Consider the following 14,299-nt stretch of genomic DNA (forward strand, 5'->3'; position numbering starts at 1 on the left):
ATTGTGCAACTATACATTATGCAGTGTAAAATAAGCATATATTGCCTCATAAACGCTAACGAAATTGGTACTATAAGTTTCAACATGCCGTAAAAATGTAAAAACCTGAATTTGGAGCATAAAGCTACTCACTTTTACAGGGGTGGATGTAAAACGCAGACATTTAATTTTATGAGCTTCTCACAGGGGATAGTTAAATTCTTAATGTCACCTCATTTGACACGAGTTCATCCTAAATAAATAGCATCTCAACAGGGTTGTAGTGCCTTTCATTGGATGTGAAAATGCCTTTATTTTATCCCCTTGTTACACGATCCATCTTGCTATTTATTTATTGTGCGTGATTGTAAATATGAACTCTTGTGAATGAGTAGCGGTCCGAGCCTGGCTCTGTGGTTTATGCTATCGGCCTCCTATTACAATTGGATTTATTCTGCCCTGTTAGATTTACACAGCAATTCATTTCCCCATTTCACCTTCCATCCCAGGGGTGTGTGTGAAAATTTACACAGGCATCATTTTTATTCCGTTCCACCAAATCGCTCACAGGACAAGCATCATGGGTTTATAATTCACCTTTTGTTTAAAATAAATATATAAATAATTTGTACTCTTAACCATGAAATAAATCAGCAGCTCTGAAATAATAATCATCAAACTTTTCATCCTTCACATACAGCATGTATTTCATCCACTGTGCTTCAGCACAAGAAATGATTTACAATAACGGAAAGGAGGTCAAATGTTATAGTAGTTTGCGTGTTTAGAGACATTTTTAGTTCCATAAACATTCTTTAGTGTACAAAATAAATGTATGTATTTCACACAATGCTGAAAAGTGTTTTGTGAGTTTATGGCAGGACACATCGGCCAGTATTCCAATGAAATTCTATTCAGCCTTCAGTCATCTAATACAGAAATATAAGTCACATATCTATTTTACTACCATACTCAACACAAGCTTTGATCTCATGCGCACTTTGATGATGGAATTTCAATCATATGGATGGTGAGGTTTTTGTTTGGGACCTCTGTCAAGAGCCGATTCCATTACGAGGTGCTAAACGTATAACTTGAGACTGAGACACTTATAAAAGAGAGACACTTCTCAGATCAGATGAAAGTTCAAAGAGAAGCAGAGGATCATTGTATTAATCCAAGAGTTTCTGAAAAATTGAACACGAGAGAGGCATGATTAATCAATTCTTTGCTCTGAGTTGAGAGCTACGGGTCTGATTTTAGATGAGATGGTACCTATATATACACCTGCAGACTTGCAGAATACTTTCATGCTTTTTTCTACACAAAAAAAACTAAAGTGTTCTGAAAATGTTCTTTCCAGTAATCCACCCTAGGACACATGTACTTCTCAGAGAGATTTGATTTTTATTTGATTTTTTTCATACCCCACTGGCACAATACACAACCATTCAAAAGCTTAGGGTCGGTAAGATTTTATGTATGCATGCATGTATGTATTCACTTAATTATTTAACATTAATACTTTATTTAGCAACGATGAGTTTGCAAATTGCACATTGGTCAAAAGTGAAGACAATTATATTGTTACAAAATATTTCCATTTCAAATAAATGTTGTTCTGTTGAAACTCCTACTCAAAGAATCCTGGAAAATAAGTAACACAGTTTCCAGAAAAATATTAAGAAGCTGTTTTCAACCTTGAGCACCAAATCAGCATATTAGAATTATTTCTGATCGATAATGTGACATTGAAGACTGGAGAAATGGATGCTGAAAATTCAGCTTTGCCATCACAGGGATAAATGACATTTTCAAATACATATTACAAATTTAACTGTAATAATATTTCACAGTATTACTATTTTATTGTATTTTTATTAAATTAATGCAGCCTTGGTGAGCAAAAGACACTTTCAAAACCCTTAACAACCCACACTTTTGAAAGGTAGTGTACTTCTAAAAAATGTTTTTGAAAAAACTATGCTACTACTAGTTTATTTTGCAATGACTGACTGTACATTATCCCTTACAAAATCTAATAAGATATTTTTACTGGATTAACAAAAGAAGGAAAATATCAAAAGAAAATATCTGCATTATATTGTATTCATTGTCACTATAATCACTAAAACTAAATAAATATAAAAGAGAAATGGAAGAAAAAAGACTATTATATCATTATTGTCTAGACACCCTTATCTATTTGGAACAGTAAGTCATAATTATGAACACTCAGAACTTTATCAAAGTTTATAACCAAGTTCTTTATAATAAAAAGAGAGAGGGGGATGTGATAGAAGTAAAGAACAGAAATAACCAGCACTCTAGTTTCTTGTTTTCACCCAGCGAGTGAGACATCCTTCCAAAACAGACCTGGTCATAAACAAGTCCAAACATAAACACGCCGCCTAATTCAAAATAATTGCAGCGCACTGCAAACTCCATTCCATCCATATGTGTGGAGAGGCGCTTTTGAGAGTCCCAGAGCAGAAGTCAGTGATTGAGAGACGGCGGATGGAGGCAGGCAGCTCTGGGTTTCAGTAAACTTTATTAGATCATTGAGGGAAACCAGCCAGGTCTGATAATGACCCTACAACTCCACCAGATGCGTCTCCCCACCAACTTCCTCTGTCAGGGGCCCCTGTGGTCTCTCATATCAGTGATGAATAAGGCCTGGGCATCAGAGTGTGGATAATGTGCAGATGGGACACGAGCCTGCTGTTTGAGAAAGGTGAAGGGCGGCTGGTAATAAAGACCTACAGGTCTCTGATCAGCCTCGGTGCCTCTCTGACTAAAGAGGGACGTAATAAGATACAACATGCCCAGAGAATTGCCTGGCTTTGGCGCTAATATCTGTGGGAACCTGCTTCCAGTGAGGAGATTACAGCAGATCTCTACTGGACCCAGAGCTCTGGCTTAAGATGAGAAAGGACCAATTAGGTTATCTGAAGTGCTGCAGGTTTCTCTGCCTCCCACGTTGACCGAGAGGTCTTTCGGTTTCTAACCCATCCACTGGATTCAAACGTGTAGAGCGCAGGTCTCACCTCACATCGCACCACCAACCATTTCACATGGATAAAGACAGCAGACTGACTTCCAACGAACGATAAGAAATAATAATGTTAAACCGCTTGACCTCAAGAGTACGTGCCTCTTCTCTGCTTTCCCTCTCTAAAAAGAATACTTGCCAAATATGAGTAAAAATTGGCTTTGGTGCATAAATAAAACAGAGCCAATGTGTGGTTTAAGTCAGACTGTAAGAATGAAAGTCTAAACCCAAATTTAAATCAAATCAAAGACATACAGATGAAGTCCATGAAAGAAGTAATCTGAGAACTTTTCCCTAAGTGGAAAATGTACCATCATAATTATCTAGGGTTTCCGTTATTCCAGGACTCCATATGGAAACATATATTTATATTTATGCATTTGGCAGAACCTTTGATTTAAAGCAATTAAGCAACATATGTGAAATATTTCACAGTATTGTGACAGGTGTAAGGCTGCATGATATTAAATATACAAAAATAAATATTCAAGGGAAAGAAATCTAACTGCAGTTTTTATTTGGTTTGATTTTTTTTTTTATTTGGATAAAAATTGTGACTCAGATTTAAAATAAGGAGATAGTAAAATAAGGAGAACTGCTATTATCATTACTACTACTACGACTATTATTACCTTTTTAACATTAAACATATTTCACTGTAAAATAAAAAAAGAAAAATATTAATACATTTTAGTTTACAGTACAGCTGCCTTATTTTTATTTATTTTTTTCACATTACTCAATAAACAATAGGGCTTTTATTTTGATGGAAAACCACATGGAAAACTTTAAAGCATTTTGTTGAACAACCAAGTATATTATTTTATTTATTTATTTAAATTGCAGCATTTTTGATTTTATAAAAATAAAAAATAAAAGTCATTTAGCTTTATAGCTTAGCTTATAGCTTAGCTTTTAGCATTTAGCTTAAATAATTATAAACAATATTCTTTTCTCTCTCTTCTTGGAATGACAGGATATGCTTTTGGTAAAAAATTTAATAATATTGCATTGCACATTTATTATAATTAAACAAATATTAATATTTTTAATAAATATTAACATGTAAAATATGCAGATATATATAGTATATTGTATCTATTTTTATATATTTATATTTTTACATATTTTAGTGTCACTCCCGCATCACAGTAATGTAAATGTGAAAATGTAATTTTGTTCCCTGTAGGTTTCCAAAACCCTGCTGTTCCCCTACCTAAACCTCTTCCTCAGATATAAAATCTAGGTTTGTCTCCGAACAGTGAGATACGTGTTATCACTGCAAAACTTTACCGCTTTATCCACACACAGGGACCAGACTTATACCCGTCCCCTTGTAAATAGTCTTATCTTCTAAGCAAAAGTTAGCTCAGCGCCGTGCTCTGAATTAAGATGGGTGACAGGATCTCTGCAACGTGAAGAACTGAGAAAATACAACTGGGCCTTGTTTAGGAGAGCTCAATGTTTGCATCGAGAAACAACATGAAAGGATCCATTTTGCCACTCAGTAGCATGGCAGTTTCTGACCTAGTTTCCCAAAGCCAACGCGCCCCATGTTAAGACGATCAAAATCTGCCAGTTAAAATGTCTGTGTGGGCTTCTCCATTTAAAAAAATACATTGTAAACTCCCACCGCAGGGCGAACGTGCAGTGTCAATGTCTGTTTACGTTCACACCATCAAACACTTCCTGCTGTGTTTCCAAGGTGTGACATCATTCTCACCTACTTAAACTTTGCATGCCTAGACTCATCTGTTGCCCTCAGAGAAGAGTGAATGTCACACGACAGACAGTCCGCTTTAATTAAACCCAGAGGGAAATGTATTAATTACTGCACAGCGCCTGTGACTGCGGGTGAGGTGTCTTGGGTCTGCATATGATTAGAATGCTGATTATGATGTACTGTGGAGGATTCCATCATACTCAACTGTCCTAATCACGCATTCATATATTTAACACAAGCTGATTATAGTTTCGCTTTAATGGCTTTGGTATTATTTTCACAATTTACAAAGTACTACATTCTCAGTTCAAAACTTCAAACTGATTTGTTCTATTCATTCAAAACTTGCTACTGTGCTTCCATTAGCATAAAACTTTCCTTTCACGCAACAATTATGTCAAATCATAAGATTATTGTAACGGTTAATGAGAGCGTTTGATTTAATTACCAAAAAAATGTATGATCTGTCAATTTAGGAATTTTCAAAATCAATTAGTTCAATAGCAAATTATGCTCAATAGTAATTAAGCTCAAATTACCTTTAGAAATGCTGAATGTAGAATTCACAATATGTAATATATGTGTGTGTGTGTGTGTGCGCACTACCATTCAAAAGTTTGGGATCAGAAAGATTTTTTTAAAGAGGTTTCTTCTGCTCATCAAGGCTGTGTTTATTTGATCAAAAATACAGAAAAAAAATTAATATTGTGAAATATTATTACGATGTAAAATAACATTTTTCTATTTTAATATATACATTAAAATCTAATTTATTCCTGTCATGCAAAGCTGAATTTTCAGCATCATTACTCCAGTCTTCAGTGTCACATGATCTTCAGAAATCATTCTAATATGCTGATTTATTATTAGAATGATCTATGTTGGCAACAGTTGTGCTGCCAAATATTTGGAAAATTTGGTACTTTTTAAGGATTCTTTGATTAATAAAAAGTTAAAACGAAGAGCATTTATTTAAAAAAACTGCCTTTTTAAGGTCATGCCACAGCATCTCAATAGGATTCAGGTCAGGACTTTGAATAGGCCACTCCAAAGTCTTCATTTTGTTTTTCTTCAGCCATTCAGAGGTGGATTTGCTGGTGTGTTTTGGATCATTGTCCTGCTGCAGAACCCAAGTTCGCTTCAGCTTGAGGTCACGAACAGATGGCTGGACATTGTCCTTCAGGATTTTTTGGTAGACAGCTGAATTCATGGTTTCATTTATCACAGCAAGTCTTCCAGGTCCTGAAGCAGCAAAACAGCCCCAGACCATCACACTACCACCACCATATTTTACTGTTGGTATGATGTTCTTTTTCTGAAAGGCTGTGTTACTTTTACGACAGATGTAATGGGACACACGCCTTCCAAAAAGTTCAACTTTTGTCTCGTCAGTCCACAGAGTATTTTCCCAAAAGTCTTGGGGATCATCAAGATGTTTTCTGGCAAAACTGAGACAAGCCTTTATGTTCTTTTTGCTCAGCAGCGGTTTTCATCTTGGAACCAGCAGCGGTTTTATTCTTGCCCAGTCTCTTTCTTATGGTGGAGTCATGAACACTGACCTTAACTGAGGCAAGTGAGGCCTGCAGTTCTTTAGATGTTGTTGTGGGGTCTTTTGTGACCTCTTGGATGAGTCGTCGCTGCGCTCTTGGGGTAATTTTGGTCGGCTGGCCACTCCTGGGAAGGTTCACCACTGTTCCATGTTTTCGCCATTTGTGGATAATGGCTCTCACTGTGGTTCGCTGGAGTCCCAAAGCTTTTGAAATGGCTTTACAACCTTTTCCAGACTGAAAGATCTCAGTTACTTTCGTTCTCATTTGTTCCTGAATTTCTTTGGACCTCAAACACTTTTTCCACACAGGGCCATGTGGGTTTGGATTTTGTTTAAAAAAAAAAATCAGGAAGGGGGCCAACACTTTTTCACACCACTGTATATACATACACATATATATATATATCAACAATTCATCCCCGCTGACCCTCAACACTGGTGCTCCTCAGGGCTGCGTCCTCAGCCCACTCCTGTACTCCCTGTACACACATGACTGTACAGCAACACACAGCTCCAACGTCATCGTCAAATTTGCAGACGACACAACGGTGATAGGCCTGATCACTGACAACGATGAGACGGCCTACAGAGAGGAGGTGAGAACCCTGACTAAATGGTGTCAAGAGAACCACCTCTCACTCAACATCGATAAGACCAAGGAGCTGGTGGTGGATTTCAGGAGACAGAGCAGAGAACACACACCCATCACCATCGACATGACACCTGTGGAGCGAGTAAACAGCTTCAAATTCCTCGGTGTTCACATCACTGAGGATCTCACATGGTCCGCTCACACAGATGCAGTGCTGAAGAAGACACACCAACGCCTCTTCTTCCTGAGACGGCTGAGGAAGTTTGGAATGAGCCCCAGCATCCTCAGATCATTCTACACCTGCACTGTGGAGAGCATCCTGACCGGCTGCATCACCGCCTGGTTTGGAAACAGCACTGCTGGCAACCGCAAAGCTCTGCAAAGGGTCGTGCGAACTGCCCGTCACATTGTTGGAGGTGAGCTTCCCTCCCTCCAGGACATCTACACCAGGCGGTGTATAAAGAAAGCCCGGAGGATCATCAGTGACTCCAGCCACCCGTCCCACAGACTGCTCTCTCTGCTGCCCTCAGGAAGACGTCTCCGCAGCATCCGATCCCGCACTAGCCGACTGAGGGATAGCTTTTTTCCTCAGGCTATCAGGCTAATGAACAATCAAAACTAATACACCCTACAGCACACTCCCACTTTACAATATACCACGCACTGCACTTTAATTCCATACAGTTCAAACTGGACTACCAGTACACTACTGCACAAATACAACAATCTTTTTGCCAGCACTGGATACCATCCAATGCACATCCATGACTTTTGCACACCCGGTTTATATATAATCTGCTGCATCTTCGCATATTACTGTGTGTATATAACGTAGAATGTGTACTACATACTGTGTATAATGTGTATCGATAACTGTATGTCTGTCAAATAGTACACTGTGTGTACTGAGTATATGTATATGTGTATATTACACATTGTCATCTGTATAAGTCTGTACGTATGTATGGTAATGTCTATATGTAAATTGTTTCTGCACTGTCTGGAGCACGCTCTCAAGAATTTCACTCACGAAGGCACATGTGCTGTGGTGATGTGACAATAAAAGTGATTTGATATATATATATATATATATATGTGTATGTATGCATGCATGTATGTATGTATGTATGTGTGTATGTGTGTATGTGTGTGTGTGTGTGTGTGTGTGTGTGTGTGTGTGTGTGTGTGTGTGTGTGTGCGCATGTTTAGCTATATGTTTAGAACCAGATGTCCCCACAAGGATAGTAAAGCCTGAGATTTTTGACTTTGTGAGGACATTTGGCCGGTCCTCACAAGGGAAATAAATTATTAAAAATACTAAATGAAGTTTATCTTAAAATGTAAAAATGCACAAAGTCTCCTGTGAGGGCTAAGTTTAGGTGTAGGGTAGGTGTAGGGCAATAGCACATACAGTTTGTTCAGTATAAAAACCATTACACCTATGAGAGTCCTCTCAAGTATAGCAAAACCAACATGTGTGTGTGTGTGTGTGTGTGTGTGTGTGTGTGTGTGTGTGTGTGTGTATATATATATATATATATATATATATATATATACGAGAAAACGTACTTTGTGATTTTGTGTGACAAGTAAACATTAAAATTGCATTTTTAGTTTATCTTTTTGGACTTTTGAAAGTAAAAGTTTCACTTTATTGAGAAAATAGTACCAAAGGATTTTTTTTTTCTTGAGCTCAACACTTTTTAAATTTATTATATTTTAAATATAATTTTATATGATTTATATTTTAATATTAGATTATATTACACTATTATTATTTTATTACAAATGTACTGCTACAATTGTGGATGTCTACTCATAAAGATAGACAGCCGGCCCTCTCTGTAAATTCTTATTCCTCTGGTAGTCTTTGACCTTCCATTCAAACTGGTGTAGATTATAGTGCTTGGATCACATTCCCCCTGAGATATTTTCACAAGCCTCTCTTATCTAGGTCCCCTGTGTTTTACTTCATCGCTGAGAACCTTACCTAGCTTTTATCTGTTTCATTGTGTCATCGGCATCCTATCTCTCCTTGCATCGAAGACCTTGCGATCCATCTGTCTCTTTCACTGACCTACAACCAGTGTCTGCCTATTCCAATATCTAGTTCTGCGCTTTCTTGCCTCCCTCTGCTTGTTTTGATCTAGTTTCAACAATGGCTCTCAATAAAAGCCCCTTCCCAGCAGGCCATGCACATCTCTCTGAAACTTCTTGTTCGGGATGGGTTACATTTCAAAGAACTCATTGATTGACTGGATTGATTTGTTTCAGGCGGGGCCAAACACCTAATCACTGCGGTTTCGTCGGTTGACACAGACAGAATAAGACATCGGGAGATAAGACCTGCTGATGCACTCTTATAGATCAGACTCTTTACCGTTCTTATTGCACCTGCTTGTTTTGACTGGACAACATTGATTTGCATGTGACCACATGTAGTGATTGCATCCGTGCCAGGGGAATCCTATTCATTTCCTGCAGCGAGCTATCGGCAAAATTTGAATATTGGCTACATGTTCCCGGTAGTTTCTGATTTGATGATATGAAATCATATGAAACATTCTCCAAATTTGTATAAAACTACAAATAAAACAAGAAGAAAAAAAAAAAGAGCATGCTGCAATGTTGGCTGTCATTCCAGCTGCCAGAAGCAAGGTATACAAGATGGATGGGTTTGTTATGGGTGATTATTATTATTATTTATTTATTTATTTTATTAATAATAATAATAAACATGGAATATAAAATACTGAAAAAACATGTATATACTTGTATAAAAAATTGTAATAAATACCTCATTTAATAAATAATATTTATATAATTATATATAATATTGATAATATTGATACATAATAAGATTATATTAATTGCCAAAGTGTGCACAGGTAGTAATAATAATAATGGATTTTAAAAACAATAATATATAAAACATATTTTTAACAATAAATAAACTATTTAAAAAAAACAAAAATTAAATATAATATTTTATATATTTTATCTTGATTAAAAAAATATAGATTTTAACTTGATAAATAAGCATTAAATCTGCATTTTTGTAGTTTTGTGAAAATGTAGCACTTTTTTATCAGATCTGTTGATTGTTATTTTTTCTCTACACATTTTACTTTTATTTTTAATCAAATAAATTATAAGAAAAAATCATATTCTTATTGTCATATTATAATAATATAATAATAATCATAATAATTGGATATTAAATAACAATTTTTTTATATATTGACAAGGGTGTCAGATATGATGATATATAAACGCATGTGCTGATATCAACACATCTTACACTTTAAACTTTTCCCAAATAAAACTTCACCATTTTTTTGTTTTTTTTTTGTTTTACAAAACTACAAGTAAAACAAAAAATAAATAAATAAACCACATGCTGCGGTAGAGGTCGTCCTTCCAGCTATAACTCTGATGAGGCCAGTAGGAGGCCATCCAAGATGGACAGGTCCACGGTGTGAAACGGTTTGCGACACAGTGTGAAATAAACTGACAGAATAAGAATGGGCAATGCTGGGCAGACTTACCGCGCAGGAGATCAGAGGTGGAGTGTGGCGAGGCGTGAGCGCGGAACAGCTGCCAATCAAAGTCATCCTCCTCCCCTTGGCTGAACTCGCACAGGCTGGGGTCGGAGTCCTCATCAAACGTGCAGCCCGCTGCAGAGAAGCAAAACAACTTATCGGTCTTGATGCAAGTCCATGACTTCCTCTCATTAAAAACCTTAAACGGCCTGAGATACGCGCTTCCTGCTTAGCCTGACAAGTCTCTGTACATGAATTATTAAAAGCGTCTGGTCGTATATTTAAAAGCCTCTGGGGCAATAACATTTCATTTGGACAACATTTGATCCACAATTTGTTGACACTAAAATGTGCATTACAATAGGACTCCTCGGTCCTCTGGGGAGGTTAATGTGGCTGCAGGCAGACGTACGAGGACCCCCTGGCCCGGCAGCCTAATTAAGCAGCCGTGAGTTATTTGGGGCTCTGTTTCATCATATGAGCCCCTGTGATCTGATTTCTGTTTGTGCAAAGTGAGAAGTGCCAGACTGCACACCCACATATATTTCCAACACCCGGCTCTTTAGCCAGACAGCATTGAATAGAATAACAAAAAAATTACAATAATATGGACAAACTTAAAAATGATATCAGTAGTTGTTGCAATTATTAAATATTAACAGATATGGACACAATTATTAACAGACACATAATAATAATAATAAAAATAAATATTTAGAGATAAATAGAAAAATATTCATATGTATCTATGTACAGTATCTCACAGAAGTGAGTAGACCCCTCACATTTTTGTAAATGGAAAATGGCTAATTGGGCCCAATTTGGACATTTTCACTTAGGGGTGTACTCACTTTTGTGGCCAGCGGTTTAGACATTAATGGCTGTGTGTTGAGTTATTTTGAGGGGACAGCAAATTTACACCGTTATACAAGCTGTGCACTCACTACTTTACATTGTAGCAAAGTATCATTTCTTCAGTGTTATCACATGAAAACATATAATAAAATATTTACAAAAATGTGAGGGGTGTACTCACTTCTGTGAGATACTGTGTGTGTGTGTGTGTGTGTGTGTGTGTGTGTGTATATATTACACAGTAACACATACATACACAAATATATTACACAGTAACACATACATACACAAATATACACACATAATAAATATACACAGTAAACGCACATATATTATGCAAAAACAAACTTTTATTTGGGATGTGATTAATCGCAATTAATGCAAGTACACTGACAAGTGATCACCCTTCTTCTTAAAAATCACTAGTGGCTGAAAAACCATATCAATTTCTAAACCAGTCCCATTTAAAAAAAAGTTCAAAAACAGTTCACAAACTTCCTGTTAGGCCTTGAATACAAGGTCAACTAATACTTTAATCTTTCTGTAACTATTCCAAACTATTATTCTAATCCATCAGGGACTTCTTAAATTCTCAGCCTGCAACTAATTTCAGTTCCACATTACATTTAATACGCAGCACATTCGTGACCTCAGGGCAGCGGCTTAATGTGCCACAGCCTGAGCACCTCGCCACATCTGCTGTGGTCCCTCATATAAGCCGTGTAAGGTGAGAAAGAGCGGGCAGCGGCGGGCAGTCCACAAATCCCAGTCACATGCTGCTGACTTGAGCCAAGTCAAAGCAGACAGGGCAGAGGGGAGAGAAATCACACAGGCAATGGCTTTGACAATAACTATGACATCAAGGTGAGCCTCATAGCTGAGTGCCTCATTACTGCCACCTCTGGGCCTGCCCCAACAACGGACAAATGGGGATAGTTTTCCATCTGGCTAGTACAACAAATTGGTTTGCTTGTATTTTTTATTTCAAAAGCATCTGTGCTTGCATAATAGACATTTCCCTGTGTTTAAGAAATGTCTTGAGTATCAAAAATTTTAATTACATTCCGCCTGGGTAGATACACTGTGAGCTTTACATTATGTAAGCTGAAGACAAAATTCAAAACAGTAACAAATTATAAATATTGTGAAATTATATTCACAACTGGATACCTTTGCTGTTACATTACTTAGTAATTGTAAGCAACCTACAGTTAGTTTACCAATACCAGAAGTGTCAAAACAAAATCCTTCCCATTATAATCAATACATGACTCACAAATCTGAATCAGAGAAACGACTCACACTTACTAAACTACAAGCACCAAAAATATTGTTTAGCATATAGTTAGGTCTCATTAGAGGAATCTCACTACTCAAAAACACTAAAAGACTCATTAGTGGAATACTTAAAGAATCAGAATCACATAATTGTTGACTGGAATCTGACTCAGAACCAGAATCATTACATTCCTTGCAAATCCGATCCCTATTACTCATGTGAGCCAGAACAAAAGACGGTGAGAATCTTCCCAGAGCGTTTGTCCCAGTAGGTTTCATTTACGCCATTCGCTAACAGCTCAGCACAGGAATCCGTTTCTGTAAGAGCGGGAAAAGATACCAAAGCTGACAAACTGAGACCTTATTTAGGTTTATTACTTCTCTCCTACCAAAGCCAAAGACATTTGAGACATTCTCAGAAGATCCTGAGAGAAACGTGGAACGCCCTGTTTTTCTTTCCATCGGTACACATCATCTTAAAGCCAAGCACAAACGATTTACCATCATGACTGAACATCAACAATCAAGTCTTCCTCTCTGCTCCCCCAAACCCCTCGCCTCAGCCTCGTCATGACTGCCTCCAATAATTAATTACAATATAATTTGGCACAGCAACACAACACAGAGAAAACATCGGGCTTGAGCCACTGCCAGGGTTGCAAGCCCCTTGGCTAGAGAGCATGAAGGCTTTTGTGTGTGCAGGCTCATCTGCTTGTTTTGTTTATTAATGTGAACAAGTTCCCTTTGGAGAGTTAGGCTGTTATTAGCCTTCATTCAAATTTTGAAGAATTGGCTTGTCTGAGCCCTCTAAGGACATACCAATGAATCCTGACGCATTTAGGCTATCGATAGCTTGAAACCTGCGGATGAAGAATCAGATTCATTTAAAACCTCTTCTTTTTTGTCGATATGCTTTTAGCCAATTTACTGTCAACAGATGATATTACACAGAGAATGTTCTGTTGCTGATTGCATGACAGTATATCTTGTAGCAGAAGGATGGGCCTCGATTAAATCACTTAATTAAATAACATTTTAATGAAATATATGTTTTTAATACTATGTATAATGCATTTTAAAAATGTCTGTGATTAGTGATTTTTCCTGTATCTTAATGAGTAAGTCACTGATTCATTCAGCTATCTGATTCATTTGAAACACTGAATCATTTCAGAAACAAATCAAGTAACTCTGTGAATCATCATTCAAAAATACTGGTTCATACAGGAAGTGTCTAAATGTGAGTCATTGAATTGTTCACTCAAATGATTAGTTCAAAAGGAAAAAAGTTCAAAACTGAATCATTCAAGAAATGACCATTAAAAAGTATAATAGTAGGGAAGCATGCGATTTCAGATGCAGTTATTGAATCACTTACCCAACCGAATGGTTAAAAAAAACCACTGTGGGTTGCGCAAAGATCCACAAGAGTTAAATTTGTGCTGGCTTCGCTGAAACTATTTTGTAGGCAATGCGAAAACAGCAATTCAGTGTCTGAAATAAGTTAACAAATATTAATTTCTAGTTTCTTAAACTGTTTTGAAAATATTTTTAAAGCTACAGAAAAGAGAGAAATATGCCAGAGAAAAAAAAAATCTCCCTATTTTAGCATCAAACAGACAGTATTATCATGTTTTGCTTTGGGAACACCAAAAACGTTTTTGCTAAAGATGTAACTACACCTCATCTGAAACCCAGAAGCAATGATACAGATCAAAGAACTAAATCT

The 14,299-nt window shown here is 36.9% G+C and overlaps 1 protein-coding gene across 1 annotated transcript in view; it reads right to left on the reverse strand.

The window, feature by feature from the left end:
• Positions 1-14,299, reverse strand: part of LOC306887934 (receptor-type tyrosine-protein phosphatase U-like) — a 198,852-nt gene that overhangs the window by 128,583 nt on the left and 55,970 nt on the right. The window contains exon 2 of the mRNA XM_079445985.1: positions 10,444-10,572. Coding sequence (XP_079302111.1) covers positions 10,444-10,572 — 129 coding nt within the window. The remainder of the gene's footprint in view (positions 1-10,443; positions 10,573-14,299) is intronic.

This window comes from Barbus barbus, assembly GCF_936440315.1.
Source record: "Barbus barbus genome assembly, chromosome: 21".
Taxonomy (NCBI): domain Eukaryota; kingdom Metazoa; phylum Chordata; class Actinopteri; order Cypriniformes; family Cyprinidae; genus Barbus; species Barbus barbus.